Source organism: Neopsephotus bourkii, unplaced genomic scaffold (genome assembly GCF_033783945.1).
Source record: "Neopsephotus bourkii isolate Nb327-2 ecotype Australia unplaced genomic scaffold, CSIRO-AGI_Nbou_v1 NB_107, whole genome shotgun sequence".
NCBI lineage: Eukaryota > Metazoa > Chordata > Aves > Psittaciformes > Psittacidae > Neopsephotus > Neopsephotus bourkii.
Window position 1 is genome coordinate 5,175,400 of NW_026900624.1, and position 21,941 is coordinate 5,197,340.

The 21,941-nt window shown below is 38.5% G+C and overlaps 1 protein-coding gene across 2 annotated transcripts in view; it reads right to left on the reverse strand.

Annotated features, from left to right (window-relative positions):
- Positions 1–6,332: 6,332 nt before the first annotated feature.
- Positions 6,333–21,941, reverse strand: part of PPARA (peroxisome proliferator activated receptor alpha) — a 35,659-nt gene continuing 20,050 nt past the window's right edge. For both annotated transcript variants that reach the window (XM_061358679.1, XM_061358690.1), the window contains 5 exons: positions 19,322–19,482; positions 17,800–17,938; positions 15,235–15,437; positions 11,907–12,354; positions 6,333–9,272 (listed from right to left, as the gene is read on the reverse strand). In XM_061358679.1, coding sequence (XP_061214663.1) covers positions 9,025–9,272; positions 11,907–12,354; positions 15,235–15,437; positions 17,800–17,938; positions 19,322–19,482 — 1,199 coding nt within the window. In that variant the 3' untranslated portion in view covers positions 6,333–9,024. The remainder of the gene's footprint in view (positions 9,273–11,906; positions 12,355–15,234; positions 15,438–17,799; positions 17,939–19,321; positions 19,483–21,941) is intronic.

Genomic DNA, 21,941 nt, shown 5'->3' on the forward strand with positions numbered 1-21,941 from the left:
ATGCACCCACTAATGTGCTGGGAAGTATCTCATGTCTCTGAGCTATTCTTCTTGTTCAACCTCCTCTCTGCCCTTTAAGAAAAATGCAGTTAACTTAATCATAATCATTATCTTTGCCATCATGCTAAAATATAAGAATCACTTTAAGCCCTCAGAATTGACCCTGCCTTTAAGTACTTATTAAGTTGAACCACAGCTTAATGGTGGAGATGGAGTAGACTCACGCATTGAAAGGTAACAGAATCTGTAACTACAGACTTTTTACTTTGGCCTAGTACAACTCATCTATCTCGAGTAGAGTGCAAAAAGCCAAGTTAAGGATACCTCTGCTTCACAGTACGTGGTTCTGCATACCTTTTAGGTAAAGAAAAGCACACTTCCAGCAAGTACCACAAAGTAGTTCAGTAGCCCAGGGCCATCAGATACGTTCTGTCACCTCTGGTCCATGTTTTCGGGAAAGAAGGCTGACCTATATGCAACTTTGTGTTTCCTGGAATGACAAAGGATTACCATCTGTGCCCAGCTTTTAAAAATTAGGTATTCCATGTTCTCATATTCCCACTGAACATGAGCATTATGGTCTCGGTATCATAATTCTGATATATATGGGATTTCATGGGCCAAATGCCAACATGCCCAACTTACCAGCCACAAGGCCTACTCTTCAAGATAAGAACAACCTTTGCAATTTGGTTTCATCACTGTTTTATCAGCTTAATAAATTCCCAGATTCTTGACGGAAAACAGTGATCTGCGACACATTGAAGCTATGCTCATCAAATTAGTTAGCATGCTACACTACATGTAAAAGTGGATTCAGTGTTTGTGAAGTTACAGAACCATAGAATGGTTTGGGTTGGAAAGGACCTTAAAGCTCACCCAGTTCCAGCCCCCTACCGTGGGCAGGGACACTTTCCATTAGACCAGGTTGCTCAAAGCCCTGTTCAACCTGGCTTTCAGCACTGCCAGGGATGGGGCAGCCACAGCTTCTCTGGGCAAAAACTCGACCAGATGTCTTAAACTGGTCATACAGTCAGTGAAAATGGAAGCACACAGCAGGACTGTGGGTCAGCAGAAAAACTGATGAAAAAAATATATATATTATAATAAATATATTATGGATGCAATGTATATATGTATGTTGCACACACATTCCTAACTTAAAAGGTGTGTCTAACAGTAAATCTGTAAGCATCGGCACTTTAAAGATACCTTCAAAATGTCCTTGCAATACACACATTATGTAGCAAACATAATTAATACAATTTGTTAACAGATACTTGATGCTAACCCAAAACAATCTTGGCAACAATCCCAACAAAGGTTGCTTATCTACTCTTGTTAGTACAAAAATGAGCACGATTACTCCCTGGTATAATGTTAAGCAGCTGAGAGTTTCTGAAGCAGGGCTTTGTATATACCAAATGAAGGCAAATCAGGTTAAGGCAAAACCATTTGTGCAGCAGAGCAGCACAAAAGACACATTTGTGCCACAGGTACTGTTGTGGAAGGAGTGACGACGGGTGTCACCATCCTCAGGTCTCAACTGCAAACATTTACACAAGTTATCAGGTGAGATCACAAGTGGTTGTACGAGGGTAAAGAACACAACTACTTTTGTGTACATAAAAGTTACTCATGCAGGCATGGTCACTGAATGAAGGACTCAGTTAAGACTTGGCAGCTGCTTTGGATAACGTGCAAGAGGCATCCATTAGAGGGTAAGGAGCGTGTTTGTCTCAAACCTATGACATTACAGTGAATTACTTCCCTAGAAATAAAAGATCAGCACAAGTCGTAAAATTCACTTTTAAAAACACTTTATTTTTTTTCCTGAACCATTAAGGCAAATCCGTATTTCAAATTAACTGTGTTTACAGTCTTAAAGGGTTACTCTTTTGTAAAGCACATAGGTTCCTACCAGTCTCTATACAAACACTATGAATCCAACCTCTTGTTTTTAAAGGAGACAGAAAAAAAAAATCAGAATGTAAAAAAGAAAAACGTTTAGTTCAAGTTTGTGTCATCCTAGATCAGAAGGCTGGTAACATTTGAGAATGCATCATCCTATTTAACCATGTGTCATTTTTACGTGCACAAGTGCAAGTCTTTCCCACAAATCCATGCAAGACCAGGGCTTCCATTCTTTCTTGAAAATGTCATTTGCATTGTTCCGACAGAAAGAAACTTGGAACTTGGCTTGAATTAGTGGTATTTTACTGGGAAACAAGCATTCCATGAGAATTAGGTTTGACTACTCCCTGCAAGAAAGGCTGTTCTTTGTAGGTTCCGTATTTACCGTCATAAAATGTACCCAAAACCTAAAACTAGAGGTGACTGGAAACAATGATCTGTTTTTTGTTGTTTTTTTTTTTTTTTAATTCTTTAATATTGATATCTTGGTTTAATTAAACACTTGTTAGCTGCAGTAATTAGGATTTGGCAACCTTAATAAAAATGTGCTTTTTTGTGTCATATCAGATATCAGACCATTTAAGACGTGATAAAGGGTGTTAACATCATGATGTAATTAAACTGTTGTGTTACATTCCTAAAGAAAATTCAGAGCTATTGTTTGCAAAATCTGTGAAGTAGCAGGAGCAACATGAAACAGCTCACCTTCGTGGCTGATAAACCAGACTTTGGCAAACAGTCACGAGGGGTGTTCTTGTTCATAATATCAAAACGTTGATTAGATTTGTCGAGACTAAAGCAATAACTAAAGCCGCAAGTGTTCGTCCACACTTCTGAAACCAGAGGGAAGTACTTGTGGCTACTGAGAGGGAGCCACGGTTTCACTTACCCACCTAACCCCCAGGGTTCTTTTCCCAGGGGAGTGATTTGATCAGAAGCAGCTCTCTGCCGCTGTCTGCAGAAGCACCAGCAGCAGAATTGCTGCAGCAGGCTCCTCGGTGACCCTCGCCGAGCAGCACTGCTGGCAATACCTGCAGATACCTGAATACACGCACGGCACCACAAATAGCTCTTACTAACAGGATGGCAAAGGCACCTTGTCTCCACAAGGGCAACCCTACGCTACCGTGTGGCAAATTGCACCTAGAGTACCCCAATGTGCCAGAGGTAACGAAGAGTGGATTTGAACAGCGCTCTGCATGGTTATTTGCATATGAATCAGCCACCAGAAGGTTTGGTAACCTTCTGATGCTGCATGGCACAAACACGTTTTGAATGATTACACTGCATTCCTACGCAGTAGGTGTAGGATGCGGTATTCGCACATTGCCAACAGTGCGGATGGTTTGTGTTTTCCCATGCCACCAGTTTTTTTTCCTTTCAAGTGTAAAGAATGCCAGGAAATGTCTTGCATTAATCATAAGGCTGGCTGGTGTCTTTTCCACAATGGGGATTCTTGTGCCTGCATATCCAGCCTAAGAAAACATACCAAAATACTCAAAACCAATTTTAAGTACCTCATGCTTGATCTTGCAGTCCTTATTTAAGGCCCAACCAGTAATCAGATTAATCTCTTTTGTGTATGCAGCCTATCCCCTGGGCAGAGGCAACTCATCTGAAATTGAGGTCCTTGCAATAGAAATTCTCTTTTGAAACACCCTGTCAATGGAATCTGACAAGATCACAAGCACAATAAAGGTGCTTAAGAAAAACAAAACAGAACAGCTTCAGAAGCAGAAAAAGATTAAAAACCCCTGTAAGCACATTACAGAAAACAAAAGAGGCAACACCCTTGCCCTAGGATGGGTGCAGTTAACAATGAATTTGTATCAGGTATTTACAGTGTAATGTGACATCTGTCAGTACCTTTTACAGGGGTTTTTATCATTGCTGCCTATGAAATTCAGAAAAGAAGTATCTGTAGGTTACCACAAGAAAGTCCAGCAGAGCTTTCACAAATATGACACAAATGTCTTAGTAGGTAATATACCTGTATGGTGACACCCAGCAAGTGAAAATGGCAAGTTGCAGTGATTTGGGGAAATAAAATACTATCTATTACAAATAAAATGCACTAAGTATAAATTGCAGCTGCAGCATTCGTAATATACTGTGCTTGTACTAGATGCTGTTTCTACTACAGCAAAATAAGAGGCGTACCTTTAAAAGGTAACTTAAAAGTATTCTAGTACCAAGATTTGTTAGCAGGAATGCTGTAGGCACAGACTGTCACACTTGAGTCACAGGACACAGAATCCCTACAAACAGATTCTGACTTCATCTCTACTAAAAATCATCAAGGGAATGCTCCTATATAGAAAAGCCAGTAACGGCATTTCAGCATCTTGTGCTAGAAACTCCACCATCAGTCAACTTGATTTAAAACATTAAAAATACCAACTCGATTTTAGGATTGCAGCTCTTCCTCACCTAGGCTTACTTTTCTTAAAACTGAATAAAAGGAATTCTATGTTCCCTGTGAAAATATATTCTAAAATGTTGTTACAATTATACCAAACACTGATAGGTTGCAGAATTTGTCATACTTCTTCACAAATGGTACATTAATAAAGACAGGGATAAATAGCAGTTTGTCCTTGACTTCAGGCCCATCATCCTTGCCTCATAAAAGTACATCTTTCCTCACTGTACAAAAGGGTTCACAAGATAAAGTATGAAACATATATTTAAATTAAATAATTTATATATTTTTCTTAAAGCACATCTGCAATATAATTTAGTGAAAGTTTATACCCTGCAATTATCTTCTTGTATTTTACAAATTGAAACATGAAGAAATGGTATTACATTAATTTAAACAATAAATCCCACAACACATAACAATATCAATAACCTTAGATCAAACCCACATATAATTTAAATCTCTAGTAAAAGGAGGATAATAAAGCTGATTAAACCTAGATTAAAAAAAAACAACATATGCAATGGACTATCAAGAAAGCACTTGAGACAGAAGCAAGCACCAGATGCCACGTTACACCTTACATTTCAACACTTACTAAAGGATTAGGGCTTTCAGGGAAGGACCATTATTTGTAGGGAAGACCTCATGCCTAAGCAGTATCAGAATAGCTGCAAATGTATTTATTCAGCGAAGTTACAGGCTTTCAGCCAAGTAAGAGATGGTCTGAGATGGTGCATGAGTCTTCCAGGCTTTCCATTAGAAATTAAGGTGGAAATTCAATTCAATAGTATGTGACCCAGCTCCCGTGATGCATAAATCTCCCCAAGTTTTAGCAGTTTGAATAAACAAACAAATGTTTAGATGCTTATTATAAGCTCTTTGATATGCAAACTTGTGCTAGCTCTCTCATGAGAACAGACTTAGTGCAACTGCTGGTATTTCCTAAATCTGTGCGGGCCAGAAATGAGGCAAAAATACACTCTTTGGCAACAGTTCAGCTTCCTAGCAGCTGGCTAGAACCAAAGCACAAAGGCACATAGAAATGACTATTAAATAAAAAAGTTTCTTTAAATGCAAAGAAGGCTTCAATTTCTCAACGTTTTAACCTATTGTCTGTCAGCTGGTGTTTAAAATAGAAGAGGGATTCTGAAATTTAAAAAGGTACAAAGCAATTGATTTTTGCTTTTAAGTGGCAGTTGTGTGCTGTTACACTGAAGACAGTACACGTTTAAATAAAGTATCTAATAGGGAGATGCAAATTAACATCAGATTTCCCTAATACAGGACATGAAAACTTCGGTGTTTTTTAGTTTCCCCTTGTCAAAGTACCTAGGGCATCCCAATAAATAAATAACACCCCCCCCCCCCCCAAAACCAACCGTCAGAAATGAACAAGCTGAGAACTTTAGTCGTACCATTGTTTCCTAGGATTTTTCTCTATCCATCTGCTGTCTCTTGTCTCAAGCTGTTTGTGGGTACCTGGTTGCTAACCAGAGCACTTTGGTGCTATGATAGCAATTACATTGGTAAGAATCAGACTAAGACTATACCTAACCAGTCAGTAAATCTTTGATATTTCTTTAATTCTAAAATCTGATCCCTTTATTTCCCTCCACAGAAGGGGCATTTTAAAGTATTAGATGACCTGTATAAGGTGGAGATGCTGAAGGCTCCTCAGTAATAGATTTCAAACTAGTTCAGTTTCCAAACTTCCAACAAAGGAACACAAATGGGGTCAGTTTGAAATGGCAAAAGCCTGCTGCAGTCACCTACTGGAGTAGTGAATGTACTCCATTAAAAGTGGAAAGTAGAAATTCAGAACTTGTTTGGCCATTAACGCTGGGGAAGTGAATCGTCTGCCCTGCGCCACTCCTTAAAGAGGCTGTGGGTAAGTGCACAGTGCAGCAGTGCGGGCAGTGGAATCCATCCAGAATTTTAGGCTATATGAACATCTTGTTCGTATTTCTGTAATTCAGAGATGTGTTCTTTTTGGTTTTTTTTTCCTTCATTAAAGGTCTGCAATTTAATTTAAAACTTTAAATTAAAACTTCAGTGTCCAAGGAACTAGTCAAAAAATGCTTGCTGCTTTTCAACTAACAAAACAAAATGGATCTGGGACAGGAGAAATGCAAATCACACCCTTTACTAATGCCAGTAATAGGAACCTGTTACAAGCAGCTGCTAATACAGCTAAACATTATGTCTTCCACTGCATTTTGCTGTTTTCAATTCTTTATAGTTTAGCTGAGAATTTATATATTTGTTATTAAATTTTCCAGGTTTTTCAAAATTTCAGAAAACTGGTTTAGACACTTTTGAGAACAAGAGCAGGAAAAACAGGTTTTGTCCATGCTGACTGTGTCTGGGTTTCTTGAGAAACTTCCGTACTGCCAACTATGGAACATGACTTTGGGATCTGCTCTTTGCAAATATCTAAGCTTTGGGGGAAGAAAATTCAGCTTATACATTTTTTTTAGAAGATAAAACATTTGGGTATTAGAGCCATCACAGAATGGCATTGAGTAAGCATTGTTGCAGATCAATTATTTCAATGCTGAATGTCTTGCACTTAAACCCCGCAAGTCCTCTAGTGAAACATAGCTGACTGGAAGAACAAAGCAGCATCACTGCTAAAAGCCTCTTGTTATTTCTGAGGGTACCTGTACTGCTGTAAACCACAAAAGACAACCCATTTCTCATCTGCTGTTTCCTGGGAAGACCAACAATCTTCTCTTAATGAAGTGTTAGAAGTAGCTGTAATGTAAGGCCTATTTCTTCCTGTTGCCCACTGGCAGCAGGGAAGGGGAGAAATTTTTGTGCATGCGTTTCATTGCTTCTATCCTGACCTCAATGGTCACCAAATTTGAGGCCTATGCTTCAATATTTTATACTAAATATATCTGACACCAAAACCTCTGCTAATGACCATTGCCTGTATAAATGACAAGTTGCTTTAAAACCTGTAATTTATCCAGTGTCTAGCCATGCCAACCGACCTGTAAAGAAACGAGTGACTAAAACGAGAATCGCAGTGTGATGTCCACACTTCAATGATCTTACTTAATTTGTCTAGTAAAGGTGTATGATTCTAAAGTCTTCAAATGTGCTATAATAAAACAAGTACAAAGTGTTCTCCTGTGCCGCTGAAAGCTTAACTATTGTGAAAATGCTAAGATTGGCTCCTGAGATCTTTGTGTTATGAAACAAACAGTAAAATACGGAAAAAATGTGAAGTCACCATATTACAATTGAAAAAGAAATAGCACAGTGTCTTGCATGCGGCTAGCACTTTTGTGCGGTACTCTCTGATAAAAGATCCTGTAAAATGGCAAAAGTCAAGCACTTTCCTTATGGCTTATTTTGCATTAGCAGTATGTACTACTGTAAAATCAGAGTTTGCTCTCAGTAATAAATTCACTCTCAACTGTGTTCTCTTTCACAATATTGCACAAACGACACCTACAAATGCTGTTCTTGGTAATATTGTCCCCTTAGCCACTGCGGCTGTATGGACAAGGACAAAATTTGGTGATGTAATCTAGCTAATACTTCTATTGACAAGGCCTAAGACAGAACAGAAAGAAATACAGGTGAGTGGACAATTGGAAAGAATGAAACACCATATTCATCACAAAAGTAAGCAGATCCAAACAATTCTGTACTGCCAAGATACTTGTCAAGAAAGAAGGTGCCTTTCCTATACAATCAAACCTTCAGAGTCAGCTATCACGGCACTAGAATGCTGTGCAGTTGAAATTCTTTCCTCTGGGCTAGGATCAGAGTTTTCAGTCTCTCCAAACCTCTTGCTAATACAAGATAGCATTTTTAAGCCAAAATTGCTTGAGCTATTACAAGTTCTCAAAACTACACATGGTATGACATATTTTTCCTCAGGGACACTTTCATATTTCCTTAAAACACTTGAAAAAAGGGTTCCATCGCTTTACCACATTCACTCTCCAAGACACACCTGAATGGAACCTCTCTGCTGTATTTTAGATAACTGTTTGGACTTTAATCCATTTCATCAAAGAACCATCTTTTAAACGTGCTAGTCCTAAGGTGTAACCTTACCAGGATACACCTAGGCTAATCCTAAGGTATACCAATGTAATACTATATGAAGCTGTACTGCATTTCATGGAATTAAAGCAACAGTGGATCAAAGGTCTTCCAAATTTTTTAGATGTGCATGTACAGTAATATCCAAGCATTTCATACACCTAGACTGACTGTGTAAGGAAAAGTGTTAGTTGGTTCTCAGTAATTACCATTAGCCAAAAGTGCATAACCTTTATGATTGTGCATATACCTGCAGAGAATCTGTGGGATTTGTTACAGTAATTCTAAAATGACTAAGCCAAGAGGAAATGCAATTTTGTTCTTTTCTGTTACTTAACATTCTGATTTATTATACGAATATGTATTCCCTACCGATCTTCAAATTTCCAAGTAAAAGAACCATTGTAAGACACTTCACGAGCACTATGATCAGTAGTTTTCTGCAGAAATCTTTCAAAAAAAGACAAAAGATCCCAAACCAAAAGAAGTGTAACACTCCAGCTACCCAGCATTAGATTCTTCTGGGCTGAGTGAACAGCAGATAACTGTGCAAGTAGTTTTGCTCCCATCCATTATTAGTATTGCTCGTCTTTAAATAGTGTGGAAAAAATTACTAAAAATCCTTAGTACATATCCCTGTAGATTTCCTGTAGTAAAGGGTGTAAATGTGCATCAGATTCAGTCTTCTTAATTATCTGAACAAGCTGAGCGTGCTCTGTGACTAGTTGTCGGAGGTCAGCCATTTTTTGGAGGAGTTTCGGGAAGAGGAAGGTGTCATCAGGATGGTTGGTTTGCAAGTGAAGTTTCAGTACATGCACAATGCTCTCCTGCATTTTTTCAATGTGTCCTACATTCACAAGACCGGGGCGATCTGTTTTCAACACAAGCAAAAGAATACATGTCATCATTTTATAATTATTCCTTAAAGTAAGTTACTTTATAGGTTCTATATTGTAAGCTACAGTGTATATTTACATTATATGCTGAGCGCAATGAGGCGCAAAATGAACCTGAAAAAGAAAGACAAGAAAAAAAGTAGTCTTTCTTATCCCTTTTGCCTAACTTTCATCAATGCCGACAGTTATTTGAGGAGAGATTTCATACCACTGAATACAACTCATGTCACAAAAGTACGAACCCCCACCCATTCTCTCACCCCCAAAACCAGACGTATCCAGTTTTATATTCTGCATGATAACAGAATTCAAACAGTAACGATGGAAAAAGCATGTGGGTATTTCTAGAGAGTTCTTGAAGTTTGGTAGCAATATAGCAAGACATAAGTAGCAGGCCTTCACTCTTGGTTCCTGTACGTTTACTGTCATAGCACAAGTTATTGACAGGGTGTAGAGAAGCCCCTATTAAGGATGTTTCACTCTTTCTAGTACATGAGCTCTTTTTCAGCTACTTAGTCCTCTAATACCTTCACTCTCCAGATTAAACTTCTCTGTAAGAAGTCTGGGACAACAGACTACATATGCTTCTTGAAAACTTAAGCTAGTTCTTAGGAGGAGGATAGAGGGGCAAAGCAAAACAAAACGTTTTGCCTTCAAAGAACTCTCTTCATTTCTGAAAATGTTAAAATACCAATTTATTATGCAAAAATAAGTCAAGATTTAATCTTGATTTGCTATCTAAACTAGCATATAAAGCTTCTGAAAGTCCACAGGTTGTATGTCTCCTTGTAATTGCTAAGGATGCAACCAGGGCAGTGAAACACCCTGCGAGTTTGGCAGAATGCAAAAAAAGGCAGGCAGGAACAGTTGTTGGAACTTTCTTGATCTTTTATTTTCTTTTTTTCTGTTTAATATCTTTGTTGGCAACAACGACAGTGGGATTCAATGCACCCTCGGCAAGTTTGCTGATGACACCAAACTCTATGGTTCAGTCAACACGCTGAAGGGAAGGGATGCCATGCAGATGGACCTTGACACACTTGAGAGGTGGCCAGTGCCAACCTCATGAAGTTCAACAAAGCAAAGTACAAGGTCCTATACCTGGGTGAGGGTAATCCTAAACACAAATACAGGCTGGGCAGAAACTGGATTGAGAGCAGCCCTGTGGAGAAGGAGTTGGGGGTTTTGGTTGATGAGAAACTGAACATGAGCTGGGTTCGGGGTGTGCTCGCAGCCCAGAAAGCCAACCGTATCCTGGGCTGCATCAAAAGGAGCGTGACCAGCAGGTCGAAGGAGGTGATCCTGCCCCTTTTCTCTGCTCTTGTGAGACCTCACCGGGAGTCCTGCATTCAGCTCTAGGACCTAGGGCAACTAAGATGATTAAGGGAGTGGAGCATCTCCCTTATGAAGAAAGACTGAGGGAGCTGGGTCTCTATAGCTTGGAGAAGAGGAGATTGAGGGGTGACCTTATTAGTGTATATAAATACATAAAGGGGGAGTGTCACGAGGATGGAGCCAGGCTCTTCTCAGTGGCAAACAATGATAGGACAAGGGGCAATGGGTACAAACTGGAACACAAGAGGTTCCACTTAAACTTGAGAAGAAACTTCTCAGTGAGGGTGACAGAACACTGGAACAGGCTGCCCAGGGAGGTTGTGGAGTCTCCCTCTCTGGAGACATTCAAAACCCGCCTGGACATGTTCCTGTGTAAACTTATCTAGGTGTTCCTGCTCCGGCAGGGGGATTGGACTAGATGATCTTTTGAGGTCCCTTCCAATCTCTAGCATACTGTGATATTGTGACCTGAACATAAGAGGGACGTGGGCCCGTTGGAATGAGTTCAGAGGAGGCCATGAGGATGATAAAGGGGACTGGAGCACCTCTGCTATGGAGACAGTCTGAGAAAGCTGGGCTTTTTCAGCCTGGAGAAGAGAAGGTTTCGGGGAGATCTTAGAGCAGCCCCTCAGTGCCTAAATGGGGCCTACAAGAAATCTGGAGAGGGACTTCTTATAAGGGCATGTAGTGACAAGACAAGGAGGAATGGCTTTAAACTGACAGAAGGGAGATTTAGATTAGACATTAGAAAGAGGGATTTTTTTTGCAGAGAGGGTATTGAGGCACTGGCACAGGTTGCCCAGAGAAGCTGTGGCTGCCCCGTCCCTGGCAGTGTTTAAGGCCAGGTTGGACGGGGCTTTGAGCAACCTGGTCTAGTGGAAGGTGTCCCTGCCCGTGGCAGCGGATTGGAGTGGGATGACCTTTAAGGTCTCTCCCAACGCAAACATTCTATGATTAAAAAATAATCCTTCAAACCCCAAACAAAACCCCACCAACACTCTTCACATCTCACTTATAACAACAGAGAGTAACTAGACCCCTCTCCAATGAGGCTTAACAGTAACTCCAAGCACATCTAGAATTCTACAGTCAAATACAGCATCAAGACTGCTAATGGTTACACAGTATCTTCCATGAAACATGCTAAAAGGCAAAATGACATTGTTAGAGGTAGAACTGAATCTTCAAGAAATATATAAGCTTTTCCATTAAAATTACTGATTCACAGGAATATTAAAATTTACCACTTTAAAGGCCAAAGATGCAGTTCTTACCTCCACAGCAAATGATGGCAGCAACAAAAAGGGATATATCACTATCATCCAATTCCAGTGCATTGAATTTCATTGCAAAATCAAATTTTGGCTCCATTATATCACAGAATGGCTTTCTCAGGCTTTTCAGGAACTCCCGGGTTATAAAACCATTTCCATAAGCGACTAGCATCCCATCCTTGTTCATCACAGATGCTAACATGGCAAATATGGCTTCATAAACTCCGTATTTTAACAGTGTCACTTGATCATTCAAGTCGAGATTGGAGAAGCCAGGTATAGATTTGGCAAATTCAGTAAGTTCAGTGACTGTCTCTACAGACGTACACTGGCAGCAGTGGAAGATTCGAACCTCTGCTTCCTTGTTCTGAATTCCATTGGCCACCAATTTTGCCACCAGGGTCTTCTCTGCCATGCACAAGGTATCCATATCATGTATAACAAATGGCTACAGAGGAAAAAACAAAACTAATTCAGTTTCAAAATAATGGTTATTAATCACTGCTTTCCTAAAAAATAGGAATTTTGATAATTAACTTTCATGCTGATCAGTCTTCAGCCATCAATAAACCATGAGTTCTTTCATATTTCGACATAGAGAAACCAAGTATTATAGAATGACAAACTGCAATATCTAAGTCTGCTCTGCAAACAACAATGCAAATAGTAAAATATAAATATGTATGATATATCTTTAATCTAGTTCTGTGTAGCAGTTTTAGTGAAGATTCAGAAGTAGTGTGCTTAATATGCATATATCCATCTTAGAGCAAGTCCCAGAAGGTTCACAAAAGACTTGTATTACCTTCTCCAGAAGTCCAGGTTATTCTGCCTACACTCCTATCGATTCCTAAACTAACTACACTTGATGCACATCATGATGCTTTCCTGAAGTATCCTAGGGGGAATACAGACAGTCATTTAAATATAGGACAGCATATTTGTACACGAACATGAATCTTCTACTACTCTTGTGTTTTATCAGATTTTCACAGACCATGTCCCAGCTGATCTTCCACAGAAATTCAACTCATCTTTCTAGCTACAATTAGTGCTAAGTCATCTCTAAACCCAAAATCCCACTAGAACATCAGACAACACAGAATTCCAGTCTTGATCATGGTCTTTTCAATAATCCCCTTAGCTTAAAGAGGTATGTGCATTACAAACTGATGAGCCAGTCTCTTAAAACATCATATAAGAAAAAGTATTCAGACTTTTTTAAGAACAATTAGAATTCAAAAATATTTTGCTACGTGTCTGAAGAGGGCAATCCACTAAAGGAAAACGACAAAACCCAATGCTCCCTGGCCTACTAAAGTCATGGTGATTGAAAATATACCTAGTTCTGCACATGCTAAGCAAAGCACCTTCCCTGTGCTGTTTTGGGCATCTCGGATTAAATATCATGAGGAACACCTGGTGTTCTGTTAGAAACCCACAGAATTCACTTATTTCACTTAGAAACCTGTCAAGCATGACAGTTTCCCACAACTGTCCACTTTCAAATGCTTACGGCAGCTGCACTTTCCAGCTCACTTCTATACTTAGTGTCACACAGAACAAATGAATGGAAAGTGGCAAAGCAATAAACACATTTCTAAACCCTTTGAAAGATGCAGACTATCTTGTAAATCTTTTGGGGAATTTATCATCATTTCACTATGCAGAAAATATGTATGGCCAATGACTTAGAAGCTAAATTTAAAAATGATACCTTGCCATTGTTAAAAACACTAGTTAATTCTCAAATGAATTATAGTGGTGACAGGAATTAGGATTCAGTAAATCAGCTGTTAATACACTGTTCAGAAGCAGGTGGATTACTAACAACAAATCCCCCCTTTTTTTCTATTAATTTTATGTTAAAAAGTCACAAGAAAATTAAAATGTTTGTTTTCCCAAGAGATGATGAAATAGCTTAAAAAACCTCTTCTCTCCCCTGCATATTGAAGAATGAGAAACCAGTCTGTTTCTCTAGTATGCCTAACATACTAGGCCTTATTCCTCATTAATGTTTACTTGTAAATTTACCAAGACACACGCCAGCCACTATTAGCTAGTCAATCAGATGAATATAATCCAAGAGCCTTGATTGCATAAATAGAAACTCAACAATTAGGATGAAGTGATCTGGGATCCCCACATGTATGATACATACTTTAACTTGTGATTCTGACATGTGGCAACAAGTGTGAAAAGAACTTTATGCAGATACCTACTTGGTAAGGTGTTAAAGCATGGTATTTACTGTAGGCTTATGTCAGCTTGTACTCCAAAAAGTTTAAGCCTGTGCTTAATTTTAAACATCCTTTTAATCCAACGAAAAAGGCTGGGATTACTCATATGTCTCTCTTTTAATGTAGAAGTCTGTATTCTTGGCTAGACTAGACTATAATATGCCAAGTTCTATAATTTAGAAGACAGCTTGCTTACAATTTTTGTAACACTCATCCCCACAGTTACATGGGGTTTTTTATTTTGGCATATGTAAAGCCTCTTCCCTGCAAATTTTTCGTGAAATTAAAAATTGTTGGTAAAATAAGAGACAGATCTTCTACATATAATTAACATAAATCCCAACAGAATTTAAAAACATATGCATAAATGAAAGAAGTCAGTCCTTACAAGGGTTATACAATCTCATGTGCTACACAACAAAAAGCGAGTGACAGCATTAGGTAGACCTTGGCTAAATTATCCTGAGAGAAAAATAATCTCTACAGCATACATGTCTTCACAACCTTGCTCGCTTCTCCCTGTCAAGGTAACCATACAGTAAAGACCACGAAGGCTGGGTGAGGAAGTGACCACAACTGTAAATAAAGAATTACAAACTCAAGTTTTCTTTTCCCTCCTGCCATTAATATTATTGTGATTAAAAAAGAAGTCATGCAGAGCTCCTGTATGCCTTAAAAGATAACAGTATTTATTCTGGCATTTGTGGCAGAGAAAAACATATTTATTTTTCCGCTGTCAAACAGGAAATTATTTTGGAACCATTTCCCCCACCCATACCAAGAGGTATTCACATTTAGATGTCATTTTTTTTTTTCCCTTTAAGAACTAATTATCTTTCCCTTGTGTGTCTACTATAATTTAAGATTTTAAGCTTCCATTTACAAGTTAATCACCTGATTTTCCTTAAGTTTCCTATTCTTCTGATGGTGGCTAAAAGCAACTGTATTTACTACAGGTATTCTTTTAACATATTTATTGTCTATATTAACATGATACTTATTTTCTAGTAAATCTGATTAAGAGTTCAACAAATTATTATCTTATATACCTGACAGCTTTACTTTAAAGTTACTGCAAAAATACTTACTGGATTGTTACTAGTTTTCCCTGCAAGGATGATTCGAGCTTTAACCTTGTTCATATTGAAGTTTTTCAGGTAAGCATCGTGAATTCTTTTGGCAAGTGATTTAAGATCTGCCATTTCTGAATCTTCTACATAATTTTCACCTGTTAGAATTTCTGCCTTCAACTTGGCTTTCTCAGACCTTGGCATTCGTCCAAAACGTATTGCTGATGGGAAGACGGAGTTATAAAACAAATGTTAGTTACACAGAAACCTGTACCTTTTAACACTGCTGATTAGAGCAGTAAGACTTTGTGACTAGAACAACTGAGACAGAGGCAGCATCCTTATTATGAGAAATTCACAAGTGAAAAAATCTCATCCTTTCTAATACAGTGATGAAGTATTTATACAAAATCTGAAGGTAATCAGATGTTTCAAAACACAACCTGGTATCTACAATGAGCTAGAATGCATGCTTTTTTTCCTTCTGTATTACCTAAGTAGATGCATTTATTCTTTTTCTCTCCTTATTGTGTTCTACAGCTCTCAATAAGAAACTCACAGTATGCCTCGGGAATTCTAAAAACTGAGTAAACTCCTGCCAGGAGTTTGGCAGAGAGTGCACGTGCCAGCTGGAGACCTGCATGGAAGGTTACTCCACAGGGAACACTGCAACAAGGTTGGGCCCAAATCCCACTGCTGATCTTGAACCTGCTGGGGCATTCAGTTCTTTATGCACTCCATTTTCATTCAACATATCTGTACTGTCTAATGAGAACAAAACAAACCAGAGAATCTGATTTATGCTTAAAGGCTATTGTCAACAATACCTCTCCCTAGCCTCAGCATTTTATGCTTCTTTTTCTTCAACAAAATAGTCCTTCACGACTGGAGAGGATGAGAACAGAGTCTGAGTATCCAATCTAGCCATCAGGATATTCTTTTGAGAAGGTGATGTAAGTTTGCAACTCCACTGGGATGGAGGTCTCCCAGTTCTTGGGCAAGTGGTCTTGCCATTTAACAATAAAACAGGCATGTCAATATCCTTCTTTACTTTCAGTCAAAAACGAAACCAGCTCTATTTTAAAAGGGGCCTTACCCTCTGATGTTGTGCAAGGTTTGAGAATGGCTAATAGAGATGGTTACTCTAGCATGTTTCAGCATCTCACCAGTGAGAGGACAGAATCTCACTGCTTAGACTGAGCAATTCAGAGCATAGGCAGAATTAGCCCTTCAACATACCCGAGCAACTTTCTCCTGACTTGAGGAGATATCTCATGACATAAGGAGGTGACTCTAGGCATGACCTGAAATACAGTTTTGGATTTCAATGGAAGCCCAACATGGAAGGCCTGTTTGGAATCTGGCCATGGGTCTATTGGAAAAGTGGAAGAATATCTGCTCTAAACTGAAGCTTAAAGCTTCAACTGAACGTTAATTCCTGCCAACCAGCACAGCTCCCTGTTCAGCACCCACTCCTGGGCTATTAGTTTGTTGGCTGGCACATTCTCCTCAAGCCAACTGCTTCAGGAAGGTTACCACCAGTTTTGTAGAGACTATTAGCTGTCTCCCAGTGGAACTTAATCTCAGTCAAGGCTCACCCCAAGGAAGTCAGAGTTCCCCAGAACCAGAAAGTCAACTCTCCCAATGTCATTCTAGGAGTCTAGACTACCATGTCATAGGCAGCTTCCCCAACCACATTCCCACCCAGCTATCTATCTTGACTGCGTATTTTCCTTAGGAAGTCTCCTAACCCACAGCTCAGCATTTTCACCTACTTTTCACTCATTCCCAAATTGCACCTGCTGTCAGGGTCAGCCTTGACATTATCGGACCTAGGTAGGAAAAGCAAACTACTGTCATCTGCCTGAACAAAATGTGCTTTCTCATGGCTGGGCCTCTCCCTCTTTGCCAAAGTTGCTTAGCAAGCTACCTACTGTGCATAAAACTGCCTTGTGGGTTGAAACTGGACCGTAAACCACAGGCTTACCAGCCTTATCTTAAATCATTAACACAATAACATAATTTTTAAACTGAATATCTAATCACTCTGATTTTTTACCATTCCATTTAACAATCAACCTACCAGATTTTTGTTCCACAGTCAGCACAGATCTTTGCCCTCCCTCACCACTCCCTGAACCATCTGCCCAAGAGCTGTTGCACTGTAACCTGAAAAATAGTAAGTCTGGTTTCCTACAGACTTCTATCCTACGTCATTCCCTCCCGCAATGAGCTAGTTGTTCTCCTACTCATCTAAAATGCCCTTGATGAGAATTCTTCCAGTATTAAAACTTGTTTCAATGGGAGTAATGGTGCCAAAGTTCTAGGTGAAGAAAGCAACTAAATGAACACTCATATGGACAAATAAGACATCCAGCACAACTGAGTGTAAAGCTCATAACAGTACATTTGGCAGCTATGTATCAATTACATTAACTACTCATTATGGAAAATGGTGTCCCCCACATGACTGTAAAAATCTGAGGTTCAACTCGTATGTACAAGTAAAAACACTATCCAAGTGCATGCTTCCAGAAGCAGACTCTGGGTAGGACCAAACAAATTAAGGGCACTCTTACCTACCATTATGTGACATTCCAACTGAAAGGCACTTTTGAAAACGACAGTATTGGCACTTATTACGATTTTTTTTCTGAATTTTGCAGTTGCGATCACATTTATCATAGATGAGTTTTAAACGAATTGTTCTTCTAAAAAAACCCTATAGAAAGTTTGAGAAAACAATATGCAATGTTAAAGAAAGTTGACTACTAAGCCTCAGTCATACAGGTGATTTTTTTTTCTTTCATTGTTTATTGATGTCACTAGCAAAACAGTACACAAAGTATAACCTCTCTGAAGGTAAGAATCTATGCAGTGAAGTGGTAAGTATAAAGGCATGTACAGAATAGAAAACACAAAAGGAAGGAGTAACTCCCAGCTCTTTTTCTTGGGAGAGGACCAAGAGCCCAGAGTACCTGGGTAGATTTGTCCTTAAGGATTAAGCAAAACAGTGACATACTGCGTTTGTACACATTCTCTCCGCATCCTCTGTCAGAAATAACCTTCATCTTTCATATGTATAAGACACACAAACACACAGATTTAACAAATCTTTTCTTCATCCAGCAAATATGAAGCGTATGACAACACAGCACAGTGTATGGAAAAAGCCAAGGACAACAAAAAAAAAGCATTACAGAAGAGCCTATAAGTCAACATCATACCATGATGTCTTGGTACTGCAATGTAAGGTTAGTCTCATACTACAAAATCATAGGGTTAGCAAATTTAGAGACACTGCACAATTTTGTATTACATGGCATAACAACAAGTCATTTAGACTGTGGGACACAACTGACTACAAACTGGCCCCACACCTCTCATAGGTATTGTAGCATTATTCTGGGAGATTTATATTGGAATTATCATATTCTGACATTGTGCATGAAAGAAAAATGTACACGTATACAATTACTTATCTAACTTTGCATTATAATATAGAAAAAAATGGAAAACTAAAACATTGGAAGGAAAAAGAATCTTCTAATTCATTGGCCAACGATCTATGATAAAATAGATGATGATAACACTGATGATAACATTAATTTGCCGCAGAGACATGCACTGGCCCCAGAACTAAAAGAGGTACAATACTAAGTGATTCAGGCAGAATGTGGTGAAGATGAGAAATCCAGCATTTGTTACTGTTATAATGGAAACCTAGCAAACTGGCATGCTTCTCATAGCCATACTCCCAACACAAATAAAACACTAGTGGAGCAAGTAGGCTTTGATTTTTGGTCACAGTTTAGTGTTTTAAGTTGTTTTAGTGATTAACTATCTATATGCAGAAAATCAGCATTAAAAGTATCATTGTGAATTGCCCCTGCTTGATGAAGGTCTGATATTGAGTTGTGGTATCCAGGTATGTATCTGAACAATTTATTTCAGAGAAAAGAGCACCAATATGTTTACTATTTAAATATTTTTAATGGCTATAATTATATTAATTAAACTTTTATGTAACAAATGTTTATCTTCATATAACCCTGTAAATAAAGCAACATGATTTAGGTTCTTAAAAAGAAAATTATGACTGTACCTTACAACCTTCACAAGCATGTACTCCGTAATGGTAGCCTGAGGCTTTATCCCCACAAATTCTACATTCAATGTTTAATGCTCCACTGGGTGATTCATCTATGCTACCTGGAGCTGTGGCAAAATTAATGGATGAAGGACTGGATGCTGGTGAAAGGGTGTCTAAAAGAAAAAGGAACACTTCATAAATGCTATACTATCAAAACTGGTACCATTGCTATACTAAAACCACAGGAAAAAAAAAAAAAAGCTTATGCTAAAAAATAATGAGTTAATAGTCATTAAGTGATATTATAATTTGGCCATAAGTGTTTGAAAATAATTCATATTTATATTAACAGTGCAAACAAACACAAAACACAGGGTGTGCCTTGCTAATTTTGATGAGACATACAATGTCAACAAACAAAAAGCCTTGCTGAAGTAACTCTGACAAGAGCTAGAAGGCTGATAATGGTCCTTGAGGATTCAATACACAGCACACAAACTAAGAGAAAACCAAGCTATTTTGGATCTTCCTACATTCCATTTTTTATTTGGAATGTTTCAAATGTTTCTCAATTTGATGTGAACGTGATTTTTTTTATCCCACAACTTAAAATAAGTAACAACACCCATCCCTCCCTCCCCCCCCGAATTGTTATTTAATTTAAATCAGGGAAATTTTCTTAACCATAAGAATGTACATATATCATTTTCACAACATGAATTTGAAACCAAAAAAACAGTATTCAGCATGCCCAGAGAATTTGTGGCTGCCCCATCCTTCCAGGTTGGACGGGGCTTGGAGCAACCTGGTCTAGTGGAAGGTATCCCTGCCCATGGCATAGCGGTTGGAACTAGAGGAGCTTTAAGGTCCCTTTCAATCCAAACCATTCTGTGATTCTATGATTCTATGTACTATTTGTCTTGAGCAGTAGATACAAAATATATTAATAAAACCTACCAAACCAAAAAACCCAAAACAAGAAACACCTCAACCCAAAGCAGAACCAAAACCAATCAGCCTATCAAAAAAACCCACAAGGAACTAAAACCCCCCATGACTTCAAGTTTGTATCATAATACCCATTTAACCTGTAAATCGTGCTTTCCAGAAAGGTTATTAACATCTCAACTTGCCATTATATCTTCCATCTCTTGTGCCTTAGTGCGGAGCATAAGATCTATTGCTATGGTATGACAAGAAACACATTCCTAGCTCATGGTGAGTTATACTTAAGATACACTTAAGGTCCCTCCGACTTTTGAAGAGGTACTCATAGTTTTATAAGCTAATCTAAACTGAAGTCTAAAAAACAGTTACACAACTTCTTTTTCTAGAGATTTTCTCGAATTGAAAGCCTGATCCTGCACATCAGTAGGAAGGCTGAACAGGTATTAAACGGAAGGTAACACAAACATCTGCTTCCAAGATAATTTAGCAATAGAAGTCTTGCTCAGGTATTTTATGTTTTGATTATAATGGGAAAAGCATTTCTGAATTGTTGTACAATGAAAAAACCTCTCCACACATTTTACTACTCGATGAATATGCTAAAGACCTAATGCATTCCAACTTTAATTATTTCAATTAATTTTTCCACCTTCTTCAAGGAAAATGTTTTCTGAGGCCAGAATTTCTTTTATCTTCCATCTTGCACCACATGACTAAAGCAAATTAATGGGTGTGTGATTTTAAAAGAAAGATTAAGAAACACTCATGAATGTAGGTCAGCAAGTATTATGTTGGAAAAAAACCTTGGCGTAGAACTCAGTCTGCACTGCCAGCACTGCCAAGTCCACAGGCATTAGAGTCATCAAGAACAGCCTAAAACCCAAGAGGTTTTTTAAGGTGTGATTTTAATTTCTTTTTACTTGACTTATGGAATTTGAGCCTTGAAAGTTTACACTTTCCATCTTCTCCAACAGCAAAACTAGAACGTTTTGCAATGAACACTGAATAGTCAAATTAGAAGGTGACACTAGAAACTTGTACACCTATATACACAATTAATTTAAAAGCCTCATGTTTCAGAAGGATGATGCTATAAACCATATAAACTTTTTCTGTAGAAGGCATCTCTCTAATGTAAAGGTCTACAACCAAAAGGGACACAAATTGCTGTTCTACAAACATTTCTTTGGGCAGTAGTGCCAAGAGGCAGCTCTCCCTGCTGCCTTTAAAACTCACACTATTCCTTTCAACCACTTCAGCACAGAGGCACACCTCAGATGCATTAGTGCAGTTTTTGTAAGGTAAAATAGCAATCGCAGCCAGTAAACTGTTTAAAGTAAGAAACCCCAAAACAAAACATAATGTAAACCAACCAGAAAGTTAATCATAAACTGGCTCTACTGCTAAAAGATTTGTAAATCCACAGTTTCAAAAGGAATACCTTACTGACATTATTGCAGTGCCCCATACCACTTCAATGAATTCCATTTTGATCTCTCAAAGCCTCTCACTAGGATCTTTAGACTAAAGATTATGTAATGTATTAGCACCCTGAGAGTATTACTTGAACCAGGGTAGAATTCATTAGCTAAATAATATTCCTCTTTGGAAGGGGGAGAAAACAGCATGTTCAGAACACCACTGCACCAAAATACGTGGGAATTCTAGGTGAGCTTTTATGGGT